The sequence below is a fragment of the Sciurus vulgaris genome, assembly GCF_902686455.1.
Source record: "Sciurus vulgaris genome assembly, chromosome: 9".
Classification (NCBI taxonomy): domain Eukaryota; kingdom Metazoa; phylum Chordata; class Mammalia; order Rodentia; family Sciuridae; genus Sciurus; species Sciurus vulgaris.
In genome coordinates, this window is record NC_136469.1 from 115,177,871 (window position 1) to 115,204,187 (window position 26,317).

Below are 26,317 nucleotides of genomic sequence, written 5' to 3' on the forward strand. Positions count from 1 at the left end.
GGTTGGAGTCTTGACCTAAGGGTATCCTTGACACGTGCGCTGTGCCGCTCCTACAGCACGGGCAGCCTGAGTTCATCTAGTCTCACAGGCCCAGGACACCTAGAAGCCCATTCAAAAATCCCACTTGTGGGTACAGAGAAATTCATGAGACCCTCACAGGGCCCTACAGAGTGCCACCACTTTAGTGACCTATAACACACGTTAATGGGACTGCAACAAAGCAATCTGGGAAATGAGTTCCCGTTCCTGCTCTCTGCTTTAGCAGGGATTCTGTGTCTCTGAACTGTCAAGTATTCTTCCAGATAAATCCCTCCTACACAGGAGAGGCCGGACAGCTTCACCAGGTGGAAGCAGTTAACTGCTAAAGGTATTCCAGATAGGAAGCAAAGTGAGCCTGAAAGGAGGCTCCAGGTAGTTGCTCAGTTTCACCTGCAGCCCCCACGGTGGGCAGAATGAGAGCAGAAGCCCCAGCCAGAAGGCAGAAAGCTTGGTGGTCCATGTCGTCCACCCAGAACAGAGCCAAAGACTAGAGAAGAGGAAGGTCAGGGTCATCTGAATCCTGGACAATGGGTGAAGCATTGTCCAGGCATAAAGAGTGGGGCAGGTTTCTGAGTGACCTGCCAGATGTCACCTGCTAAGCCACCAGAGCAGTCATTTCCTCCTGGGCCCACATGCAGGGATGAGGGGAGCAGAGCCACGAGAGATGGAAGCAACAGGTATCTCAGAGGGGCAGGACATGGAGGCCACTGAGCAGCCTATGGCTTAGGCAAAGCACTCAACCCCTCAGGGCTTCATTCATCTCCTCTAATGTGGAACTAACTTCATCCCCAATTCCATGCAGGGCTGCATAAAGATGAAACCTGACCAAGTGTGAGAAAACACTTTACAAACTGTGAAACACCACCCGACTAAAGGACCATGATTCTTACTCTTTGGAGGTACAAATTTTGCAAAATGTTCTTTAAACTAAAAGCCAATTTCAGAAAGTTAAGCAAGAAGCAGGGGGAGGGGAACTCATGAAAGACCAAAATACATCTAACCAGCGAGCTCCCTGTTCTGGCCAGCATATGGATGCCACTTAAGAAAAACAGGACTGACTGGACTTCACTCTGTACCACACACCTATATGGCCACAAGGTGGCCAGGGTGTAGTTGAAACAAAGTGCACACTCCACAACTGAGCGGGTGCAGCATGGCCTGGGTGAGGGGCAACAGGACCCCACTGCTGGGTCTGGGCCAATGTCCAGGCTTCTCAGGGTCAAGTTGGGGAGAGGAGCTGACCAGGGAGGGTCCCTGGATAACCTCGCAAAGTGAGTTGGAAAACATATCATGGTCCTTTTAGGCCCTTGGGAGAGTGTCTGGAGCATACTGAAAATGGAGGCTGGGTCAGGTGTGGCTAAGAGGTGAGGAAAGGGTTTAGCACTGGGGGACAGGGGACAATGCAGCTGGCTTTGGGGGCACAGAAGGGAGAGGTTGGGGATGGGAAGTGACAGAACATACAGTAGCTAGGCTCTGCCGTCCTCAGCAGGCCACCTGGAGGCAGGTGGGAGGCCTGGCTGGGCGGTGGCTCTGGGGCTGTTCTGCACTGTCTCCTCCCTCAGAGAAAAGTGCTGACACTGGAGCACAGGAAAGCTGATTCTGCCTGTGGAAGAGGAACAAAGAGGAGAACGCTCCCTCCTCCCATCCACGAAGGAGTACGCGGGATGGGAGCAACTCTCCGTACTCACTCCCTTTCAACCTCCCACCCTGAATTTATTTTTCACTCCATTTCACATGATAGGAACATGATGTCATTTTCTCTGTTACTCATCACATTAGCAGCACAGCTACTGCCAATTCACAAAACTGCTATCCCTGGGGTCAGTGGGCCAAATGGGCTCCAGCCACCCAGGCCTGTCACAGCATCACCCTTCACCCACCCAGCCGCTGCCATCACAGTCTGTGGGGCTTCTGGGCGCGGGGGCCTTACTGCAATGCAGAGCTAATAGCAGATTTAGGTCCTGGCACCTCTGCTCAGGTGACCGTAATGTCTCTGTGCTTCAGGCTCCTCATTCCAGGATAAAGGGCTAACGCCTCAGGGCTGTGGTGAGAGTAGTGTGAAAATGCAGCGCTAGTGCAGTGCCTCTCAGTCAACACCCAGGGAGAGTTACTGACATCTACTATGTGACAGGCACTGTCCTAAGAGCGAGTGGAGGGTATACTGGTGAAACAGTGGAGATTAGTGAGAGCTGCACCCTGCAGGGGAGAGCTGCAGGGTGCCGGAGTCAAGAGCATGGTTTGGGCACCACACTGCTTCACAGCAAATGGGCTGTGTCATTTTGAACAAGTTGCTTAAGCTCTGTTTTAATTTTCTCAATAATCTCTCTGTGATAGTGCTGTGAGGACTAACTAAAGTAGATTGACCTTACACAACATTCAGTCCAAGATACTAATAAGTATTAGCCTCAAGTAACAACACGGTGTGAATATAAATGTTATTCATCAAGGGGAAAGCGCATGGGGCAGAGTGGAAGGGCTCAGCAGAGGCACCTAGACCAGGCTGCACTTGGAAAAGAGGCCACAGCCAGGGACAGTTTCTGAAAGATGACATTTAAGGTTAGGAAACTTGCTACTTACTGCCTGATCCCACGCACTTCCTCTGCCTCCCCCTCCATCAAGGCTGCTGGTCTGCACACACTCTCAAGTTGTCAGGGACCCTGGAGGGGGAGGCTGCAGTGGTGGCAGTAGGACAGGTATTCTGGTAGCGGGGCCACCTGCTCTACTGGCAGCACACCAGGCTCCTGAGCCTGTTCCCCACCAGTGAAGACTGGGCCCTAATGAGAGGGAGCGGACAAGCAGTCACATCACTGCAAACCCTGCAGGGCTCCTGTCAGTCAGAGGGTCTTTTGTGCTCCACCATTAAGTTCCAATTCAGAGATGTCTTCACTATGGCAACTACACATATATCTGATACACTGTTTCTATCTTCGTGTTTTTTTTTTTTAAACTGGTCAAGAGATTAGGTGGCACCCCATTTTCAAAGTAAAATCACCCCAAATGCACGCGCGCGCGCGCACACACACACACACACACACACACACACACTGGGCTTCCTATAATTTTCCTAATGAATTCTGTTTGTGAGCAGTAAAGACAAGGGAGCGGCTCCTGTAATTAAACCAAGCCTGTATGTTTCCCAGGATGTTCCTTCAGCTGACTATAAAAATGTCCTATCGACACCTGAATTACCGACTGAACTACAGTTAGGACCTAATGAATGGCCTTAATGAATTACCCCCCCAAGCAGGGGGAGCCAGCTGCCAGTGAAAACAGAGATTTTTATATACTTGAAGAGGACATTTGCGATTACTCTAGGGCTTTTTAAATTAAAAGTCTCAGTCGTAAATTTTGATTGCTAAACCTAAAGGCAGATCACTAAATAACTTGGACAGTCTCTTCAGATTTTTCGAGCGAGGGAGCCGTCCATTTCCATCTGCAGTCGATAGTTCAGACTCACCAAGGTCAATAAGAATGGCGTGCTGCTGGGAGGTTAGCTGCTTTAGGAGCTCTTTGTAGGGCACATCCTTTGGCTGCTGTTTACTAGGAAACGGGTGTTTAAGGTGGAATTGTTCTGCTAGAAATTTCCAGATTTCACCCCGGTGATGACGAGGCACACCTTTGGGGGGAGGCAGAAAATACAAAGGCACAATTTATGCATAGAACACAAGTTAATAATAACAATGAGCTGTGTTTTATTTCACTGAACCAACCTTCTCTTTGCATTATGAATTCACAGCCCAGGAACAGGAGGAAAACAATCCCAAATTTATCTCCTGCTTCCTCATGACCAACCCCCGACCTCCCCCTCACTTCCCCAGCCCTGTCCCTGGTTCCCTTCATCTTTGATTTGTTTTGTTTTTGGTGGAGGGGTGCCAGGGATTGAACCCAGGGGTGCCTAAACACTGAGCCACATCCCCAGCCCTTTTTATATTTTATTTTGAGACAGGGTCTCGCTAAGTTGCTGAGGCTGGCTTTGAACTTGTGATCCTCCTGCCTCAGCCTCCCAAGCCCCTGGGATTACAGATGTGCACCAAGCCGCCTGGCTCCTTTCCCTTTCAAAGACGTTCTACACTGGGACTGTTAGACTGCTATACAAGGAATAAATCGGTGAACATGACACAAGCCCCAACCTGATGCCAATTAATAATGTCCTAGGGAAATAAGAACGAGCATGACAGACTACAGAACAAACTGTAAAAGGGACAGAACCCAAGTGAGGCAGAGCTCAGATGAAGGAGAGCCACCTCACTGCGACCTGAGCAACGCAGGATCCACAGAATCCATCATTCAGTAAGTCAAGCCTTAAGGATGAAGGAAAAGAAAGAAAAACAAACAAGAGAGGGATCCTTAAGGATCCTTGAGTTGCTGCCGGCACCTCATACTTTAGGTGTAGGAAGTACTCTGTTTTCTCTTTTTACATCTATGAATTATTTTTTTTTTTTTTTAAAGTTGGCCTGTGGGAGAAACACAAGGTCCCAATTAACTGACCACATCCAAGCCTTCTCTGAATGTTTATCCCAGCATGAATCTGATGACTCTGCACAGTAAATTGAATGGTGCCCCTCCTCAAAAGGATATGTCCACTTCCTAATCCCTGGAGCCTATGAATATTCCTTATTTGGACAAAGGGTTTTTGCAGATTTAATTAGGTAAGGATCCTGGGATGAGGAGATGATTCTGGATCATCCAAGATGGGCCCTAGATCCAGTGACAAGTATCCCTATAACAGACACACAGATGCCTGGAAAGCATGAGGCCCTGGGTTCAATACCCAGTACCATCCAAAAAAAAAAAAAAAAAAAGGGTTAACAGACACACAGAGGGCAAGATGGAGGAGCGGGAGGAAGAAGCCGCGTGACCATGAAGGAAGAGGCAGAGGATGCAGATACTCAAGATGCTGGCAGCCAGCAGAAGCTGGAAAGGCCTGAGTGTAGTCCTGCTGACACCTTGGCTTTGGACCTCCAGAACTGTGAAGAAAAACTTGTTTAAGGCAACAATGCTGTGGTGATTTGTTACAGAGAACTAGGAAATCCTGATACCTGCTTTTTGGTGTGATTCCATTTCTTCTCTCCTTCCCTACCCATTCAGAAATATGTAGGGTACAACATACACCACTCTAATACTTCAAACTCAGACCAGAAGCAAACATGAGCAGGAAACCAGTCAGCATGGTAAGTGATTTATAGTGGGGCTTTCTTTATGGAACATTCTCTGGCAAAATGGAAAATATTCCCAAGTTATGAGATGTCCTCTTATGATAATTTCCTCTTATTACTAAATCATTCCCATTATCTTATCAGACATTTTGTTTATTTGGAGGAAGAGAATACTGGCTGTGTCACTAGGGAGCACCAGATATGCTGGGATTCAAGAGTGAGTTTAGATTCTGATTTCAAGCAAAGGATCATGCAAACGGGACCCAACATTTCTGCTAAGAATGGCCTGGAATGCCCTCTCTGTGCTGTTGTGCTTTTCTTGTTAACTCAAGAGAGGGACCTGGTGGGGAGTGTTCCAGGTCTGACAGGCAGGGTTTTGGGTAGGCAGGAGGCCATTCCTCCACCCTTCATGTAAAGAACTTTTTATTTTTACTGACTTGAGTAGTATCATATGCACCCTGGAGGCTGAAAAAGGAGAAGATACAAAGAAGAAAGTGAAAACCACCTACACTACAGTGATCAGTTAATTTACCATCCAAAACAGAAACTTCTGAAAGTGAAGGAGGAAGGCTACTGATTATTTTACCAAGACAAGAGCTGGAAACCAGGATGGCACCAGGTGAACCAGGAGGCATGGTCGCCCTGCCTATTACCCAGGTTTCTGCAGACACAAGGATACTTCTCCATGTATATGCTATGGGAATATCAACTGCACGAGATCACACTGTACTGTGCTTTATTTCTCATTGAACAACTTGTCCGAAACATCTACTGTGTTATTTTCAAGGAGTATGACATGGAATGGTCATGACTGGGTTCTTCTGGGTCTGGCTGTTAAACAGTGTCACAAGAAGCCTGTGAGCTACTACAGTGCATTTTTGACTAGCTGATTCCTAGAGAAAGTTTATCAGATGGAACTGCTGGGTCAAAGCTAAGCAGAGTTTACATCTGGATATTTCTAACTGCTCAGGTGGCCACTCTGCAATTCTATTCCTAGGAAAACATGCTCCAGCTTTCTAAGATTTTATATTTAGGAATATTTACAGAAATCTTTCTGAACCAAACTAAATTCTGAATTACCTGAAATTCCACAGAAATATTCTTCTGACTCCTTAATCCAGCCACTTCCATCTAATCTTAACTTTAAATTTTTATGAATCCCTTTATTTCTGTCATATGGGAAGGGGGGCTATAGATCATTGAGAGGAAGGGTCTTATCACCCATGCAAGGACTATCTTCTCTTTCCAAGGTCTCTGAGGTGACTAGGTCTCTATTTGAAAGGTCCAAGTGATGGTTATGATTCAATCTCACTTTTAAAATTCTGGACCACATGAAGGACAGTGGCACTAGCATGGAGTCATTCAGTCTTTCTGTGTTGAAGCTGGCTGACTGATGAAGCCCTGAACTGTTAGAGGATGGCTCTTGCAGCAAAGTGATGTGATGAGGTCAGGGATGGAGGAGGAACCCTGGTCAGCCTCAGTCCATAAAATATAAACTGTCCAGTCATCCCTGCCAGACTTCACCACTCACAGCCCAGGTTCCTAGAGCGTTTCTCCTGGTCTCCTCCTAAAACACACAGTGAGAAACCAATGACGAGGTGCTGAGAAGCTCCAACATCTGAAATAGCTACCAAAGAACACACGAGGCCTTCTGAAGAAGGAACGTCGTCAAGAATAAGAAGTGTTCTTTCCTGCCTGGAGCCACCTGGTCTAAGAGTATACCTCCAACAACCACGACAGTTACAAAAAAACGTCAGAACGACAATGTAGTCTTAAAGTCCTCTGCTTGGTCCCAGCCTCTCATGCTACCAGTGAGGAGGCAGGAGCCCAGAAAGGTGAGGACACCTGCCGAAGGTCAAAATGGAAGCAGTTATCAATTCAGAACCTCAGTCTTCACCTGTGCACACATTCCTGGCTTCTGAGAACAGCACAGTTGAGGCAGTGTGGGAGTCAGAACCCTAGCAGGGTGACCAGTTCTGTGGACCTTAGGCCATCGTTATCAGTTGTTCTAAACCTAAGGGTCCTTATTCATGGTAAAGGGAAAGTTGCAACCAGCAATAACTACCCATCCATAGTATCACTAATATGGATGCTGTCAAAACTCAGTGAAAGGTTTTTTAATGCCTAAAAGACAATGGTAGAAAAACTGCTTTGTTCTACCAACTCTTTTAGAGATGAAAAATATATGTAATGTGCTTCTTCTGCATGAAAGACAAAGTCAGGAAAAAAATAGGTAAAAACACATACATAGAGTACATAGAAACAAAGGTATAAATTCCCAACAGCTGGCGACTCAGGACCAGGTCCATTTGAACTCAACAGCAGCAGATGTAGATAATACTCAGGAGGCTTCTACTCCTGCAGTAGATGCCTTTGTAAAGGAAATTTCACTTGAATACAAGCATTTATTGAAATTAAGCTATAAAATGATACTTATCAAACTATCTTTGTGAAAGATCAGTTTTCCAGTTTAAAATTTTTTCTAATCCACTGCAGACTGATGTTTGTATAATACATAGTAAAAATGAATTGTAGAAGACAAAATAAGAGAAACAAAATGACAAAATGTAAGTCCACATTTTTTTTACGAGGGTAACTGTGTTAAATTGCTGGAAACATTTTCAAATGCTTAGCCTCAACTTCTGTACTTACCTCTTCAGGAATCAGTAAGAGTTCAGACTGACAGACTAAACTGAGACAGTAGCCAGTACAGCCCACTCTTCAGAGCCTTATGGAATAGCAGAAACACACTATGCATTTCATGTGTGTTGAAATGGGGGCTCAGAGAGGTTAAGGCTTTGCCTAATGTCACACTGCACAGTGGCAGGGCTGGGATCCAACTCCAAACCACCTAAAGCGGTAAGGTCTGTTGCCCTACACACTGTTGTCTCCCTAGAGTACTTGGGGAGTACCACGCAATTAGTTCTTAGTTGACTATTTAATTCAGAGGATATCATCAGATCATCATGCAGTTTATAGGCAACTAAACCCTTGGATTTTTCTCTGTTGTCCTCATGCTTTCTAGGCATAGTTAATTTAAGAAGTTATCATGAAAGATAATGAAACTAACATCAATTAAGATCTCAAAAAATAGAGTAGGTAATAACATGATGAAAAGGAAAGAGATGGCCATCAGCATTGAACTTGAACATGTCTTTATTCCACACTTCTCCCAGTCATCATGAGGGTGAGGCTGGCTGGCTGATTCCAGATAAGCTTACCTTGCCCAACTGCCGAGTGCATTTTTTCCATATCAAACTTGATTTTTGATCTTCCTGGAGTGCTAAGCATCTTTTCCCATACCATAGTTACTTCTTTAAGACAAGGAGTGATTTCTTCATAATCGAGCTTCAGGCGCTTGTTCAGCAAGTCATTCTCAGAGGCTAGAAGTGACCAGGTGAGAGTGGGTTAGTGGACACCACAGCTACAGCCACCTTACCCACATGGCTGCCACTTTTGGCTACTAAGAGGTGGAGTAGAAACAGCCACTGCGCAGGTCAAGGTTGAGTCACCCCTCTTCCTCGTCCTGGAAACACTAAAACACGGGAGGCACCCTTGATATCTCTTACCCTTTTACTCCAGCGCGTCCTGTTGGTCCTACTATAAGATAAATTCCACTTCTGTTCAATTCTTTTCATCTTCACAGCTACCCTATCAAATCATAGACACATCAAAAGGCAAGAGCTATGTGCTGAAATTCCCAGTGTGTGGCATGGTTAGAATGCAATCTTTGTTTTCATCCAAACGGGGAAAGGCTCTCTAAGGTAGTTCCTCCATGTTTAGAGCCAAGCCTCCTTTATCTAGTGTCTACAGTTGTCTTGTTTCCGCTTCCTGAAGCTAAACAGAATTCCATTCCTGTAATCCGACACTTCTTCATATATATGAAGAGAGCTGTTGTGCTCCACCAAACCCACTCAGTCTAAAGCTATAGTAAGAAGAATTAGACCTAAATTACCCAATGGGGTGGGGGTGGGGGTATCAATAAAGGAAAACTTCTGATGATTAAATTGATTCCCCAGTTCAATCTCTCATTTCAGGGACTGGAAACTGAAGGTCAGTGAGATTAAGCAAGTTGCGTGGGGTTGTTCACTCCAGGAGCTGAGTGCTTCCAGGCCAGTTCTGCCCTTCCTCTCACTTGAACAGCTATTCATCTACCATCTTTACCCTGTCCTTTTACTTTAAAAAATATTTTTTTCTAGGTCCTGATAAATACTACATCTCTGAAATTCACATTTTTAAAAAATGTCAACCTTAGGTTGTTTTTGGTATGAGAAAACACAATAAATTCACTAGAGGTAAACTAACCTTTGCAGTAAAACTGGGTTCAGGACTTGCTGAGCTGAAAAGACTGGTTTATACTGGGGGTCTCAGCACCAGCCCAGGTTCTCTGGCAGTGAATTCTGCCACAAACACTTCTGATTACCCCAACACAGCATAGCACACCAAGCAAGGAACTTCCTCTGAAGTCCACAGAACCTCACACAGCCAGAGAGCTGGCCAGAAGACTCGGCTGCAAAGGCTAATTCTGTGTATTTTGCTATGCTTTGGAGCGCCATCCTGTGTTTGAGAACCCTGACAAAAAAGCTGGGAAGACAGGACTAAATGAAACCAAATGTAATTCTGCATGAGTTGTCTGAACATCTTTTACCACATAACATGGATATATAAGCCAACTTGGACTTCGTGACTAATGGTCAGGTCTGATGAAGGCCCATCACACAGGGTGGACTGTCCCTGCCCATCCTCAATCCTGCCCTGTTATCCACCGCTTTCACAAACAAAACTCTGGAGTAAACTACACCATCTGTTGAAAACTTAGAAAGCTAAGTGGTTCAGTAATTAAATAATCTCCATTCTTGTAGAGATTTTAGGAGAGCTACACTAAGGATTTAATTTATTTTTTTACAACAAATATGCATTATTTAACTAGGAAAAAGCTTTTGTAAATCAAAATACCTTTAACTGCAATTGAAAATTTAATATCGCATTATGTGGAGATGTAATAATATCAGCATTTAATCTTAGTTAAACATAAAATTCAGAATTATATGAATTAATCTGACAAGCAATAACATGCTGACCCCAAACCATGGTTACATTGACCTACATCTTGCTGCCCTGCATTACAATGTTCACATATGCATTTAAAAATGGTGGGTGGGGGAGATATCAGGTGTAATGGTTCATGTCTGTAATCCAGGCTACTCTGGTGGATGAATGCAGAGGATCACAAGTTCAAGGCCAGCCTGGGCAACTTAGTAAGGCCCTGTCACAAAATAAAAAATTAAAAGGGCCCAGGATGTAGCTCAGTAGGAAAGCACTTGCCTTAGAATGTGGGAAACCCTAGGTTCCATCCCCAGCCCTGCACGAAAACTAAAAACCTTGCAGAGAGGTTCAAAGGAAAACTGCTGGCTTGAGAAAGGTGATGCATTTTAGTCCCAACACCACCACAAATTAGCTATGTAACTTTGGGGAAATCACAACCTCAGCTGCCAAGAGCCTACAAGGGAGTGAGGTGGACTCTAGTGATGTGGTTTGGTCCTTTCCAGGGTGCAGTGCTTCCAGAAGCAATAGACATTTGATCTCTGTAGTCAAAAGTCAGGAAACAGGCCTAACTAGAGGAGGAACTCCTCATGCATATCCTTTTAATTTCTTTCCCAAAGAGCATCCAAGTCAGCTTGAACCCTTGACCAATTTCAAGAGATGCAATTTAACCTCCTTTTAAGAAGCAAATGAAAAAAAAATATCATAGAATGACTGTCTCTCCAGTAACTGGTCTTTGTTAAATCTTGCTCCTTTATTTAATGGAATAGTTCTATCCCCACCCCCAAATGACCCCATACAAAACTCCCTAAATATTTTCCAGCAATCAGTCTGTTATTGCTGATTATTTTTCTCAGAAATATGGGAACTGCAGAGAATAATGGAGCAAGTTGATCTATATTCAGCAAATTGATCATGATTTAACCACAAAGACAAATATATGTCAAACAATACAGAGCTAGGAAGAGAAACAAATTCAAATAATAAAAATAAAAGGCCACAAGAACTGAACATTGCCAAAAAGCTGGATGAAACAAGGAAGCAGTTGAAAGATGCTGGCAAGGGCCAGTGACCTTAACGCAACACCTGGCAAGATGTCCAGGAAACGCCTACCTGCTCTTCCTGGTCTGTCCAGTCATCACTGGCCCAGCGGCATACACTCTTTTGGTGGTACACTGATCTCACCTCATTAATTACAGTTGCAATTTCTCTTAACATTCCCAAGAAGTCAGCCAGCATCATTCCCCCTCTGTAGCTTCACCCTGATTTTGCGTGGCTGTCATTTGCAAGACGACTGGCCGACAGACCATTAAGCATCCTGACCCACGTGAGGAACATAACTGCCTCTTTGCTTCTCAATAAAAAGCCCAATATACACATGATCAAAAATGCTGTGCTCCAAAGCTTTCACTTAGCTGATGATATTCTTAGTAATGCCATGCCCACTGTTACAGTTTAGATGTGGTGTTCCCCAAAAGCTCACATGTGAGAAAATGCAAGGAGGTTTGGAGGAGAAATGACTGGGTTACAGACTTAACCTAATCAGTGGATCAATCCCTGATGGGGTTAACTGAGTTCTAAGTGGAGGCAGGTGGGTTGTGGCTGGAGGAGGAGGTTCACTGCTGGTGTGGCTTTGGGGTGTATATTTGTATCTGGCAAGCGGAGGCCTCTGTCTGTCTCTCTCTCTCTCTCTGCTTTCTGATCATCCTGTAAGCTGTCTCCCTCTGCCATACTCTTCCACCATGATGGAGGTGGCTGTATATGGACTGACACCTCTAAAACCATGAGCCCTTAAATAAACTTTTTCTCCTCTACAGTTGTTCTGGTTGCGTCTTTCAGTCACAGCAGCTAAAAAGCTGAGTAAGACACCAATCAAATATTTTTAAGACGCCTGCTTATAGAATTACCTTCAAAAACTCATAAGAAAATGGTAGAAAAATAAAGCTGAAAAAAATTCAGTACTCACCCACTCTAAACTGCCCTCCCTGTGCCAATGCCTTCCACAGCATCCCCATGGGATGATCCATCACTCTCAGCTTCAATACTGCACACTAAAGAGCTGGTTTCACCTGAAAGTAGCTATTCCAACCACTAAACTACTTTCATATCAAAAGGTCTTATTATTTCATATTTCACTTCTTTTTGGTCAAAATGATATACCTACCTTGACTCTTCATCTTGCTATATTTCATGAATCTGAAGAGGAGCAGAGGTTCCTATACAACTGGAACTCATGGGATACAATGTATTCTTGGGGAGTTTTATAATAGATTTGGTATCAAAATTACTTTCAGATCCATACATATACCAAGGTCAAGATTAAAAGACAGAAATCTGCAATCCGGGTTAATGCTCAATGGAATGTACTCTCATTCTAAGACTCCTTCAGGCAATGGCAACATAACAGAACCCCTGCTACTGTTTCCCTTTGAGAGAGTATGTTCAGACTTCCTAAAATCTTCATTAATGTACATCCAGACAGTTCTCTTTCCACAGGCCATGTACACTTATATTCCTAAGCTATTCTGACAATGATATTCATTGGTTCAAGAATCAGTATGGAAACAAAATGAACAGACTCTAAACTTTCATGTCTTTGTCCTATTTTGACACTGTTGATATCAGCACAGGCACAGCGCAGCTCATGCTTTTTCAAGTTACATGCAACTCAGTAAAAAGGCCCCGAGTGAGGTTATGAACTTTAAGGACTTCCATAGAATCAGTCTGTACCTAACACCCAAGCAGAGAATATGGCTGAGGTTAAAGTAGGGAGACAGAAGAAAACAAAACAAAAACGACCATTCAGAAGTCTGAGTAAACTGCAGCTTGTATCTCAGAAGTTCTAGACACTGTGCTAATAATGACCAACTAGGAACAATGAATATAGTTGGGGAGGGGGACTGCTTTAAATCTCTAGAAGGTAAACAGTGTTGACATTACTTTGAAAAAGTAAACATATCTCACTGAGATGTATGATAGATTATCTTTTTTTTGTTTTAAGAATGCACGCTTGTGTCTGATGTAATTCACTTTAGTATCACAATGAATTAAGACCATCAGCCCTGTTCGATTTCAAAACAGCAAACCAACCTTGTAACTTCTGGTTTTCCTTCTCCATCCTGAGGAGCAGTATCTGTTGCAGAATAGCCTTTTTCCACAGCTCACGAAGCTCCCTCGATGTCCTCTTCCTTTCCTCTGGTACAGGGCCAAAGGGCCCATCTTCACACACTGGTTCTAAAGGAGACCGTGGGGGAAGCTCTCCCAGCTCTGAATAATCTGGAGAGGAAAGAAGATAGTACAGAATGATAATTTTTCAGCAATGACAAAATTTTAAGTATATTCAAACATAGCGCCAAATCAGCAAATTCTTCTCGTTTACATAAAACTTAACGATATCACCAAATTTAAAATTTATGTTTTAATATGCATTGGAATAAACTAAGTCTGAGCCACAAACATGAAACACTGACATGTCGGCAAGTAAGCAAAAGCTGTAGTAGCAGAGGGAATATTTAAAAATATTTAAGTTGCAAGGTATATTCTAAAGAAGTTGTGTAATGACTGCATTATTGATAATAATAGCAAATATTCTTATGATGGCTACTGTGTACCACACTCTATGGGCTGTATGTATATCATTTAACATCATCACCCTAAAGACACAGATATGCAATACCATTCAGTTTTTTTAAAAAAGTAAACCAAGGCACAGAGTCACACAAAATTAGAAAGTAGCAAAGCCCAGACTGGAACCCAAGCAGCCTGGCTTCCATATGCATTTGCACTGTGTTATGTGGCTAGGTACTCTGAATGAAGATTAAAACACGTTTAATAGTCAACAAAAACGGTGACCATTAATGGATCATCTACCAACGATTAGGCATTGAGCCAGGCATTTTCACACAGGCTCACTGAATCCTGATGACAATGCCAAAAAGCAGATATTAGTCTGACAAAGAAACTAAGGCTTGGAGAGGCCAAGTAACTTACCTGGAATTCCAGCCCATTATCTGTCTAGCTCAGAGCCCATCTGCTTCTTGCTAGATATTCCTTCTACTCAAATGTTTCCCTATTACAAGTTTCTAAATGTCTATATATTAGTTTAAATCTCTTTATATTTTATGAGTCTGTACCTTTCTCACCTATATAAAATACGCTGCTGGCACACTGTGTCATAACTCACAAATACCATACAGACATGTACAGAGAATGTCCCACCCTCTCACTGTGACGCTGGCTATGAAGAACAGTAGCAGTTCCTATGTAAGTGGACCTCATGGAACTTAGCACCCTCCTGTGTGAACTCAATCTATTCAATAAAACCCTGATTTCAATACACACCATGAAAAATCTCCACAGGCAACCTGAGCCTCAACCACCCACAACACAACCTACAAACTCTTTTAGCTGATAGTTCCAACACCATTCCACATGACTGTAACTTCCAATATAGTCATTAGCATCAACTGCTACCCTCGTCTAAAGTTGGACTTGTTTTCCTGCCATGAAACCTACGAGATCAAACAAGATTACCAAGTGTTTAATTTCTTAAAGTAACTTGTCCATTTTAACCCCTCTTAATATTACTGGATTAAAAAATACATAAACACTAAGAATACTTTGTGATTTCAGTTAAATATGGAGCTCTAAATTAAAGATTTCCATACACCATTTCTTTATACTCCTATCAAATAAAAATTCTACTTTCTTTAGAAATAACCAGAAAGTTTATACATATTCTAAGAGAAAGGATATTTGTAATGTTCAACTAAAAAGTGGGAATTACAATCATCTATATAGTATTGGGTGTAATTCCCTAGGGACCCACATGTAAAGGCGTGGTCTCCAGGTGGTATTAAAGGTTCATGAACCTTTAAGAGGTGGGACCTAGGGAGAGCTCTTGGGGTGTACCCTCCAAAAAGAATATAAGATTCTGGTTTCTGCCCCTCTTTCTTTGCTTCCTGGTCCAAGATGTGACCACTCAAACCCATGGGGCTCTAACCCATGTTAGACTTGAAAACTCTTGAGCTAAATAAACCATTTATCTGTATTAAGTTAGCTGCCTGAGGTCTTTCCTTGTAGTAATGCAGATCTGGTTAATACAAGTATCATCTATTCTATAAACAGTGTGAAAGGCAGCACAGTGTAGTGATCAACAGGGCCGGCTCAGAAACCAGGCTGACCCAGTATTCATCAAGATATGCCATTTATTGCCTGTGTGCTAGTCAGCAAGTTACTTAACCTCTCTATGCCTCAACTTCCCGACCTATCACATCGGAAGGACAGACCATGTTTCAGAGCAGTATCAAAGACTGACTTAATACGTAAGATACAAAACACCTAGAACACAGCCCAACACACAGCAAGAATGCAATAAATATTAGCTCTTACTGATTGTCTCATATATTAAGGGCACAGAAAAAAATGCTGAAAAGAAATACACTGAAATCATACCTACTCAACTATAAAAATACTGAAAAGAAATACATTGAAATTTTGCCTACTTAACTGTAGATCCTAAGAAGGCCAGATCCTTCCTTGTCAACAATGGTTTGCTCATCACTGAGTACTAGCAGGTACTACATAAATAACTGCTGAATAAAGGAAGAGGTAAATAGGTGTATGCTGTTATTATTTCCTGAAGTTTCTAAGTGTGTAACAATAAATACTTTTACACTTAAAATTAAAGGAAAATAATGCAAATCTATTTTTGATTAAAATCAAAGTTGGAAATGTGTTCTCCTGAAAAATACTTAAAAACAAATCAACCCCCATACATACTTAGGATTAGTCATTACTAAATACGTTTAAATTAATTGTTATTTAAAAGGAACTTTGTCAGTACTCATATTCTGCAGCTTGAAGTCTTCCATTTGAGCTTTCTCTTTCTCTCTAACCATCTCTGCGAAACACTGCCTTATGATTAAAGTTCTGCTTTATCTTATACAGGAAGCATTTATACTCCCACCGGCTTGCAAAGGACTATTTCAAAAGAGGCACTTGCGAGAAGTCCTGCCTGATGGGGCAAGTGGATGGGCAGTAGAGAGCAGCGCCGGGACGTGCTTTCATGCAAGTATAGGAGCACCTGGGCCTGTGCGCTTAACAGAGGGCGAGCCCCACGCACCACCAGGTGCAGCCGACTAAGAAATCCTTTCCTCTTTTCAACTCTACTGATGAACAAGGGCTCTTCTCATCAGCCTTCCTTCCTCCAGTTCCATCCTTTCTATTTACTTCTCCTCCCGAGTGTCTTAACTGCTACCTTGTTACTTTGAAGTTCTGTATCATTATGGACAGAGCAGCTGCAACTCAGGCAGGACACTGCGACATTCCTAGTAGCTTAGACTGGTTGGTCCCAGGTCCACCTCTTGGCCAACAGCACTGTTGACAAGGACCACAGAGGCTTTGACTTTAGTACACACAGAAATTAGAATGTGGTGGTGACAACAGTGATCCGGAAGGCACAAACTGCCTCCCTGATTTCTATGTTTGCCTCCTTCTTCTGATTGTCAGTCATTAGATACAGTTTGTTGAGTGACGAGTCCTTGACACAAATAAGCTTATCTGACTTTCATGAAATAGATGACATTATTATCCCCATTTTGCAGTCCAAATAACTAAGACAGTGAGCTTTGTAACTGGGTCAAGGTCATATGGCAAGTAAGAGCAGAGGCATGATTTGAAGTAAGGTATATTTTCCTGCAAAATAAAAAGTACCTAGTCTTGCTTCTCTAACTTTGACATGCACAACAAGCATTAAACGAGACTCTTTCTAAAATGTAGATTCTGATTCAGTCCATCTGAGGGGAGCCCAGGAGTGCATGCTATCAGGCTTCAGGGTGATACAGCTACTGCTGGCTCTGGAAGCACACTCTGAACAGTGGAGGTCCACACTGCACTTCTCTGGCCCTTGAACAACCCCGCAGCCTTACCATCACATCAGCTCTTCCTTCCAACCCTGTTATCACTGACAGCATGGTTCAAATGCTGCTGCTGTGAGCTGCCTGAATTTAGGCCTCTAACACATGACAAGAATTTGTCCCACACTTGGTCAGGGTACCACAGTCAAGGACAGAACACAAAGAAGTTATTATCAATATTAATTTCACCCATGAATGAACCAAATAAAAGCTGACCCTTTGTAAAGGTCAGAAAATAAACCTAATAGTTTACAGCAGGGTTTTTCAACCTCAGCACTAGTGACATTTTGGGGTGAATAATCCTTTGTCACAGGGATAGTTTTGTGCACTGCAGAATGTTTTGGAGCATCCTTGGGTACTACCCATGAGATGATGGTAGTGTCCAGCCACCCTATGAAGGAAAAAATAAAAATAAAAAAAGCTCTAGATATCACTAAATAGGTGGAAGGAGGGACAAAACCCATCCCATGAAAATCCCTGATTCCGAAAGAAAACAAACTCACTTTTCTCTCCCAAACTCTAGGAAGAGAGAAAAATATATCTTCTTCACCCAAATGTATTTAACATGGTAAAATTATTAATTTTAGAGTTCAATAAGAACAAATTTTTAAAATATATCTTGTTCATGTTAAGAATAGACCAGTTACAAATTAGTTTAGCAATTTATAAACGGGGATAAAAAAATATTTGTTTGTTCTAAATTTGGTCTGGCTCAATCAGTCCAAGTGGGTTGTTTTCTCATCAATGCAACAAGATCCAGATTTGGGACAAGGTTATAGTTTTGCAATCAGTTCTCTTTTGCATGTATGAATTTTTTTGATTCAATCTTGTGACATGTGAACTCCCATACACAGAGGCTTAGGTAGGGAAATAAAATGAAAATGTTGGATGGCTGTTGGCTAAGAACCCTGTTCTCACAATAAATATGGGCATTATTTTTAACATGGATAATTCCTAAGTCTGTCACACCAGTATTTATGTGTTCTGTGCTAAGTGATCTAGGAAGGGCTACTTCTACATATCTAATAGTCTCCAGAGCAATCCTGTAGATCAGGCTTCTTTCTTCTACTTGTGTTCTCCCAGAGTTACCCAGAGGCCCAGGTGGAAAAGCAGGGCTCAGAAGCACAGAGGTTGCCCTGGGGCTGCTCCACCCCTCTCTTCCCCTCCCGGGCTATTGGTGCCTCTTTATAAACATGTGTGCCTTTTTGGGTTCCAGTTCCTCAATGCAAAATGTGGAAAAACGACATTCACCTCCAACTGCCTGAATGTGGAGACCACAGGCACTGACAGACATATTTATAAAGTCTACAAAGCCACAAAACCAAAGGGCTAGGACAATGCAGTAGTCCAGGATTAGATTTTACTATTCTGACATCCTCTATAATGACAGGATGTAGAATACTTAAGTTATGTAGACTTCCAGACAATAGCCTCCAATGGATTCTAAGAATTTAAAACCAGTCATAATTCAGGGGTACTGAGAGACAATTGTCTCCATTTAAATCATCGCTGTGACATTCCCAAAAGAGTTGTAAATATAATCCATGCTGGTGCATAGTTTCAGTGCCAAATTACTTTCCAACAACCTTGGCTGCTACTCTCTCCTTTCTCTCTGCTCACAAATGTGCAGGAAAGAGTGTAACACTGGATCGCTGCTGTGACCAGAATCAGTACTGTGACAGAAAAGGAGAGAAAGCCACGCATACACCCTCCTCCTCGCCCAGTATCTGGCTCTCTAAAGCGTGGATCGAAGGGCTCCTCTCTTGTACTTTCACAAAACACAACATTAAATTTTGAGCTCGGTTCTCCCTTTATAGACATGACATTAAGTCCCATGTTAGTGGCCTGGAAGAGAAGCTCCAGGAAGAAAATGAAGACACAGACCTTTATTCTCCAGTTTTCTGGCTTTCTACTGAGGGTTAGCCCACCACAGAACATTTTATACACTCCCAGTCCTCCTGAAAATCCTGAACTCCCATGCCAAAAGTAAAGTAATTTTTGAAAATTTCAGTTACTCTGAAACTGTTTTAATAACACAAGCAGCTTTTGGAAATGAAAATTCAAACTGAACATGAACTCTCTGGAGAAGGGTAACAACTACAGGGATTAACATCTGCAGCATCTGTTGTTACGAACAGCCAAAGAACATTTCCTTAAAAAACAAACTAAATGACCATGTAGGCTTCTGCTGTCAAACTGTTTACAGAGTATGAACAACTTTACTTCTACTACCACAAAAGGCAGAGGCCAGGAACTCGGAGACTTCTGTATTCCCATGCCCAATGCACACGAATATCCCTCAATGAGCAGATTCATCTACCCAAGATTCAGCCAGGACTTCTTTGTACATTTTATGGAAAATAATCCAACAAGAATCTCATTATTTTCTACAGTTATATTACATATTAGTCTAGCTATAGAAGAATGTAGTACTTTAAAAATTAATTTGGATAAATAAAGTAATTTTAAGTTCTTGCCACATGCATGGAATGTTGCTAGAAATCCAGGTATGAACAAGACACAGCACCTCATATTTTAACAGGTAACTGAGAGAAGTGCATGACTATGAGAAAAAGGAAATACAAAGAAAGTGTTCTAGAGGTTCAGGAAAGAAGGATGGATTCCTGCCATTTCTCAGGTTTACAGCATGGGCCCTGGAGCCATGACTGGGATCAAATCCTGCTCCACCAGGAATCCATTTAGTCAACCCCAAACAGGTTATACGATCACTTCACACCTCAGTTTTGCTTAACTGCGAAACTTACATAATACTGCTTGTCACAAAGAATTATAATAAGCATTAAATAGGCAAATATGTGTGTCAGGGGGAAACTGCCCAGCCCCAGTAGGATGTCAATCACCAAGCTTAACAGCAGCATGAACACCATCAGTTTTTTGGAAAGGGGTTCATACTTAATGAACAGGTAAAATTCAGACAGGTGGAAATGATTGGAGATATTTCAGGTAAATAGACCAGTACAAATAAGGTAACTATCAACTCATTATTGCTAATGACTCACTTTGGCTAAGGGTCAGATGTTACACATGTGACATGAGAAGATGGGGTTGGCGAGCCTTGGCGAGAGGCCTTGGATGCCTGGCCAGTCTCTGTTTTAATAAGTTATTGGAAAGTCCAGAAGACCAGGGAGTTTTTAAAGATAAAACTGGTTTCATATACACATTCTTCAGTACTGGAAAGAAACTGGTCATCAGGGAGTACGTGGGCCCCATGCATCAGCCAAACAAAAGACCGTTACAAAACAGTGTGGATAAGAGTTTGCAAAAAAGTTATGAACCCAGAATAGAATTGGGCCCTGCCTAAGATGGGGAGCAATGGGAGGAACAGGGAGGAGAGGGATGGGGAGGCAGGCACACAAATTCGAAAAGGCAGCCAAGATCTGCAGAACAGAAGCAGGGGCCTTGCCGAGATCTTCATTCTCACCTCTCCAACACTAGCCATCCACCGTGAGTTCCATGGCTATGTGAAGATGACAGAGATGAAGCCAAAAGCTCACACCGGCCTGGTCTGGGCTATGACAGCAGCTCTAAGGAGAAGCCATCAAGGTCACATAGCAGTGGGACTCCAGGCAAGAGGGCCAGGAGATGGTGTAGGGCACAGGCCTGAAGAAGCAGACAACAGGCACAGTAGGAATGCCGGTCTGCCTCTGGCTTCCTCCCTCCTAGTCCTGGCTCATCTGTGGGGGCAGAAGGCACCAAGAGCTTTGCCTGACCCCAGCTGTGGGGAGGCTGTGGCTCTTAAAGCTGAGGTGTACAGAAGCTTGGGAAGAACCAAAAAAAAGTTGTCAACAAACTTTAAGGCATGTGACAAAACTACATCCTTTGAAATAAATGACATTTGCTTTTGAATTTGCAAAGGAAGCGATGCTATACTTTTTGAGGCTGAAAGTTAGGGCTCTCCTCTTTTTATTTAAAGATAAAAAAAAAAACTAAAGAGAAACAAATATTCAATCTTAGAATATAAAATGCCGACCTTTGTAATAGTTTGCTCTATTCCCACTTACATCACACTGGTTTCAAACTGTAGCCCACAGAAGCCCTTGGTGCATGCCAGCAGAACATGTCCCTGAGGAGTGTGCTCAGAAGTCAGGCAGCGTCCAGCCAGTAGCCACTGCATGATGGCTGCCCCTTCACCCCATGCTCACTTTCCTCCCGTCTTCAGGGCCATGAGGTTTGTGGTCAGCACTCCCAGAAGCACTGGAACTCAGAGCAGAAAGGGATGACCTCGCTCAACCCTCTTCCCTTCCAGGATATGGAAACTGAGGCTCAAAGAGGTCTAAAGTCACAGTTTCTGAGCACTTACTATGTCCCAGGCAGTGTGCTTTACAAGTACCCACTGATTTCAACTTCACAACCACCATATAAACTGGGGACTTTTTATTCCTCCATGACAAAAATTTGGGACATAGAACTAGCTGGTTAGTGGAGCCAGGACTAGAACTCAGATCCCAGGCTTGCTCATTCCAGTGCCTCAGGGCGACAGGAATGAATGCAAAGAGGAAAGGGAGAAATCACTTTAGCACACCAGGGCAGCTGCTTACTTCGTCCCTCAGTTTCCATCCGTAAATCACTGACGTCAATAGCATTTGTCTCTCACAGCTTTCTTGTGGGGATTAAATGGAAAACTTGAGAGCACTTTAGTCGGTACTTGGACAAGAGGAAGTGTTGTATTCTTATTAACATCATTATTTATTTCGTTCCCAAAATAAAGAAATCTGTTGGTAAAATTTTTCCTTTGCTTAGACTACTCCACATGCAGACAAGTAGGGATAAAAAGGAACTGACACACTAGAGAGCACTAGAGGCGAGAAACACTTGTTCTACAAAGAGAGAGAGAATAACAGTGTAGTTCCAGCTGCTTCCCCCAACAAGAGGAGGTCCCTCGTCAAAGCCTCGGTGTGTCCAGGATCCATGGTCACGTGGAGGCAGAGGTGGGCAGGGGCCGCCATTACTACAAGGGCTGGGAGGCCCTTCTGGTCTCTCCTTAGTTGGCTGACGCCCCTCCTCCTCCACCAAAGCTCAGCTCTTAGGTCACACCCTCTGAGATGCTTCCTCCTGTTGCTCCCTGTCCAGCTCGGTACTGAGGTGCTCACGGCACTGACTGGTGCAAACTCTGGCTAAGCCCCTCAGCCATTTTGAGCATAGATAATAAATGCAAGAGGGGCCCAGAGAAGCAGATCAGGTCATCCTGGAGCATCGTGGGGAAGAATGAGCAGAAGGGAAAGAAGCAGACTCCAGGCCCAAGTGACTGCGGTGTAGACATGAAAAAATGACTTGCCATTAAGTTCTGTGTCAGAGAGTCAGTGAATAGGAACCACATGGGGATTTACCCTGACACCCACACTTGGCCCTCTGATCTCATCCACATGGATTTTTAAAAACACGTCAGACCATCCAACATTTATCATTTATGTCATTAATGCTATGTGGTTGCATGACTATGGTTGTTGATCAAACTGGCTCTGTATGGACCTCACTGTGGGCACAGAAGATCAGATCTGCCTGACTGGCCTCTCTAATGGCATGGGGGTCACTGTCAGTCTACAGAAGTGGTTCTCAGAGTGCAGCCCCCTCACCAGCAGCAGATTCCCTGGAAGCTTGTTAGAAATGCAGGCTCTCAACCCCACCCAGCCAGACCTGCTGGATCACAAACTCTGGGGTAGACCAGCAGCTGGGTTTGCACAACTGGGAAATCTAATAATGAACACCAGTGTTTGAAAACTTCTGGCTTTTGGCGTTCAGCACTTTTTCAATTATTTTACTCAGTTACTCTAGGTTATTTAAAGTTAACTGGTGTCACATTATGTGACAATGTGATACTAGAGATCATGGTGTACTTTAAATAAATTATTTCAAATTAATTAAGAAATGACTTCATCTGTTAAGGGTGACATGACTATTAAAGTTTAAAAACGTATCCTGCTTTTCAAACAGTGGTCAAAAAGCATTATCTTCATCAAAGACAATTGTTTGAACTAAAATTAAGATCATTTTCTTAAGAAATGCATTCAGAAAGTGGCCCCTCCCTGCTGACCCAAATCGACCACCCACACTATTATAGCAATAATAAATTTCCTTCCAGATCTGAACATAAATAGTCAGAGACATAGACCAATGAGTCACCCAACACAAACAGAAAAATATACTACTAAAAGCTAAGATCATGATTTCCCAATCTGTGTTATTTAGCCATCTGCAGAAAAGCAGCTTGTTTACAGCATGGTTCTAAGCACCCCCACTGTGTGGGCACCTCCTTTCCAGCTCTGGCCTCTGCAAATCAGGACACTACAAATACCCCACTCTGCCAAGAAAGGTGTAGTAGGACCTGGGGCCTTTTTGCTTCCCAGTTTTACTGAGGCATGGCGAATCCAACTTCCTCACCCTCAAACTTCTCCTGCCTGTAGCACAAGGCATATGCAGGACCAAAACTAGACCTGGAAAGAATAAAGTGACTGTACGATGTACACAGTTTTCAAATTTCACCCCACAAAGTCGTGTGTAAAGTCTGTGCTAGCAACCAGGGGAGTGAAGGGGAACAGAGCTATTAGGTTGGGCTGCTATAACAAAACACCACAGACACAGTGGCTTAACAGACACGTATTTCTCACTTTCTGGAGGAAGTTCAAGATCAGGGTGTCATTCTGTTGAGGGTCATCTTTCTGACTTGCTAATGTCTTCCTTCCTACTATATCCTCACATGGTGGAGAGAGGACGTTCTGGAGCCTCTTCCTTTTATAAGGGCACTAATTCCTTTGATGAGGGTTTTACACACGTGACCTCATCTGAAACAAATTGTCTCCCAAAGGTCTACCTCTAAACACCATCTCACTGGGGCTTAGGGACTCAGCATATGGATCTGGGCAGGGGGGACAAAAACATTCAGTCCATATAAAGAGCAAATGTTGTTTGAAGCTACCATTCCATTCCATTTCAGTAAAGCAGGTTCAACTTAATGTTTTAGAGGGCCTCTCTAAATGTTCCTTTGAAGAGTTCAGTTACCACCAAAGTGGTACACTTCTGTAATCCCACTGACTCAGGAGGTGGAGGCAGGAGGATCACAAGCAAATTCAAATCCAGCCTCAGCAACTTAGCAAGGCCCGAAGTAACCTAGCAAGAACCCATCTCAAAATGAAAAATAAAAACGGCTACGGATGTGGCTCAGTGGTAAAGCATCCCTGGTACCAAAAGAAAAAAAAAAAAAAAAAAGCCATATGGAGGTGAGGCAAGGCACACTTTCCCACAATGGAGTTAAGTTAGCAGCCAAAGAAAAAGGGAAAGTTTTAAAAGCACACTTAACACTTTTTGTTATGACCAAAAAGAAGAGGATGACCTGGCACTGAGTCCTGATGGGTTGACAAAATTCAAATTGTCTTTCTTATTCTTTGTTCTTACAGGGGGAAAGAAAACCTGGGGGCCACAAAGAGGGATCTGTCTGAGTACATGTAGCTACTACTCCAGCACAGAGCTGTCCTTCCTCCAGCTCTGTGATCTCAAATCATAGCACCTGGCCTGTAAATCATTAACACAGCAACTGACCTGTGCTGCACAAGTAGCATCTTTTATATCCACTCTTCTTTAAGCCACGTCCTAGGTTAGGGCTTAAAAGTACTCTGCCATCTCATCTACCTCCTACCCAACTTCTTTACCCAGGCTGTTAGTGCAGGACATACTGACTGACCCCACAAGCAGGAAGGTCAAGGCAGCTCTTCTAACCCAACCCTTCCTGGCACACCAGCCCAGGAAGATGCTTAACTGACCTGTGCGTCCCAATTTCCAGATCATGGAGTGACATGGAGGGAGAACACAGCAACAACACTGCAGACTCCAGACAGGACATGATCATAGGCTTTTGATATAAAATCAGACAAAATACTATCCAGGCAAAAAAGAATTAAAGTTTTGTGAAAGAATTAAGAGTTAAGACATAGTTCCTACCGTATGACATTTGTAATATAGATAGGTGGATTTAGTGTATTTAATTTGTACGTAAATATGCTAATTTTATTAAGCTTGGAGCAAACAAGGACTGTTTTCTTGTGATAAAACTGGAACCCCCAAATTATTGAGGTTTATGCCATGACAACAACAAAACCCCATAGGGATTTTAACAGTAGCAGCTTTCCAATGCAGAACCTTGAACTTGACTCTCTCCTGTACCCAGCATTTCCCCATCCTTCCTCCTTGGCACTTCTTGTCTCCCTGAATACACCTGCACACTTCTTTATCCAGTGTCAAATCCAGCTTCAATCTGATCCCAAGGGAGGGCTCTGTGAACAAACCATGTCCTGTAGCTGTATGTTAAACGACACAGCACAAATCCACCTCATCATGTGATGGGCAGGGTATCATCTTTGTAAATTTTGAAATTTCACCAAAAACTATACCAGTGTGCCTTCGCAATGTGATGATAAAGACTGTGCATCTCGAGAGGCAGCATGAATAGCTATCAAGGCCATCAAGGTCTGCGAGACACAACTTGGACTGAGGGCAGTCATGAGGCAGGGAAGGGGTGGGGCTGCTGTGTACTGTAGGAGAGAGAAGCCAGAGTCCCCACTCTGAGTTTACTGGTAACATGATACAACAGACCGAATGGCAATTTTCAAGAAGAACCCAAATTCTCCCTCTGCAGTCCAAGAGGTTTCTAGACATGCTGATTGGCTTTTTCTTCCCTTAAAATCGTCCTACTTCCCAAACGTAAGCACTCAGCATTTTCCTATATTCTCCCTCTGGTCTTCCACTGACTCTTCACAGTATGACATTTGTAATACTTCTGGGCATCATGCGCATTGCCTTGGTCCATAACCAACTTTTGAAGCATCATAATGGGATACAGTTTGAAAGGTCTGAGCACACCCAAGCAGGGGCAAGGCTCAGAAGGCAGAAGATCATGACCCTTGACTCACACAGAGGTCAGAGTAGGACATGCACACTTAAATGTCTGAGAGGGCACTGGAAGCCTTTCAATGGATAAAAAATCAGCAGGGCCACATCACAGCCCTATGCTGGACAGACACTGGAAAGAACTGGAAAGAACTGCTAAGAAAAGGAAGAAAATGGGATTAGAAGCAGATGGCTTTAAAAGGAGCTTAGGAAGAGGTGACTGGGGAGTGTAGAAAAGAAACACGTGACCACTAGAAGCAGGAA

General features: G+C 43.2%; 1 protein-coding gene across 7 annotated transcripts in view; it reads right to left on the bottom strand.

The window, feature by feature from the left end:
- Nucleotides 1–26,317, bottom strand: part of TBC1D1 (TBC1 domain family member 1) — a 227,580-nt gene that overhangs the window by 36,603 nt on the left and 164,660 nt on the right. For 6 of the 7 annotated variants that reach the window (XR_013766002.1, XM_079152792.1, XM_079152793.1 and 3 more), the window contains 3 exons: nucleotides 13,329–13,514; nucleotides 8,417–8,578; nucleotides 3,497–3,655 (listed from right to left, as the gene is read on the bottom strand). The exons of the other annotated variant lie outside the window; for it this stretch is intronic. Coding sequence is in view for 5 of the 6 variants with exons in the window: in XM_079152792.1 (XP_079008918.1) it covers nucleotides 3,497–3,655; nucleotides 8,417–8,578; nucleotides 13,329–13,514 (507 nt within the window). In the remaining variant the exon portion in view is untranslated. The remainder of the gene's footprint in view (nucleotides 1–3,496; nucleotides 3,656–8,416; nucleotides 8,579–13,328; nucleotides 13,515–26,317) is intronic. 7 annotated transcript variants of the gene reach the window in all.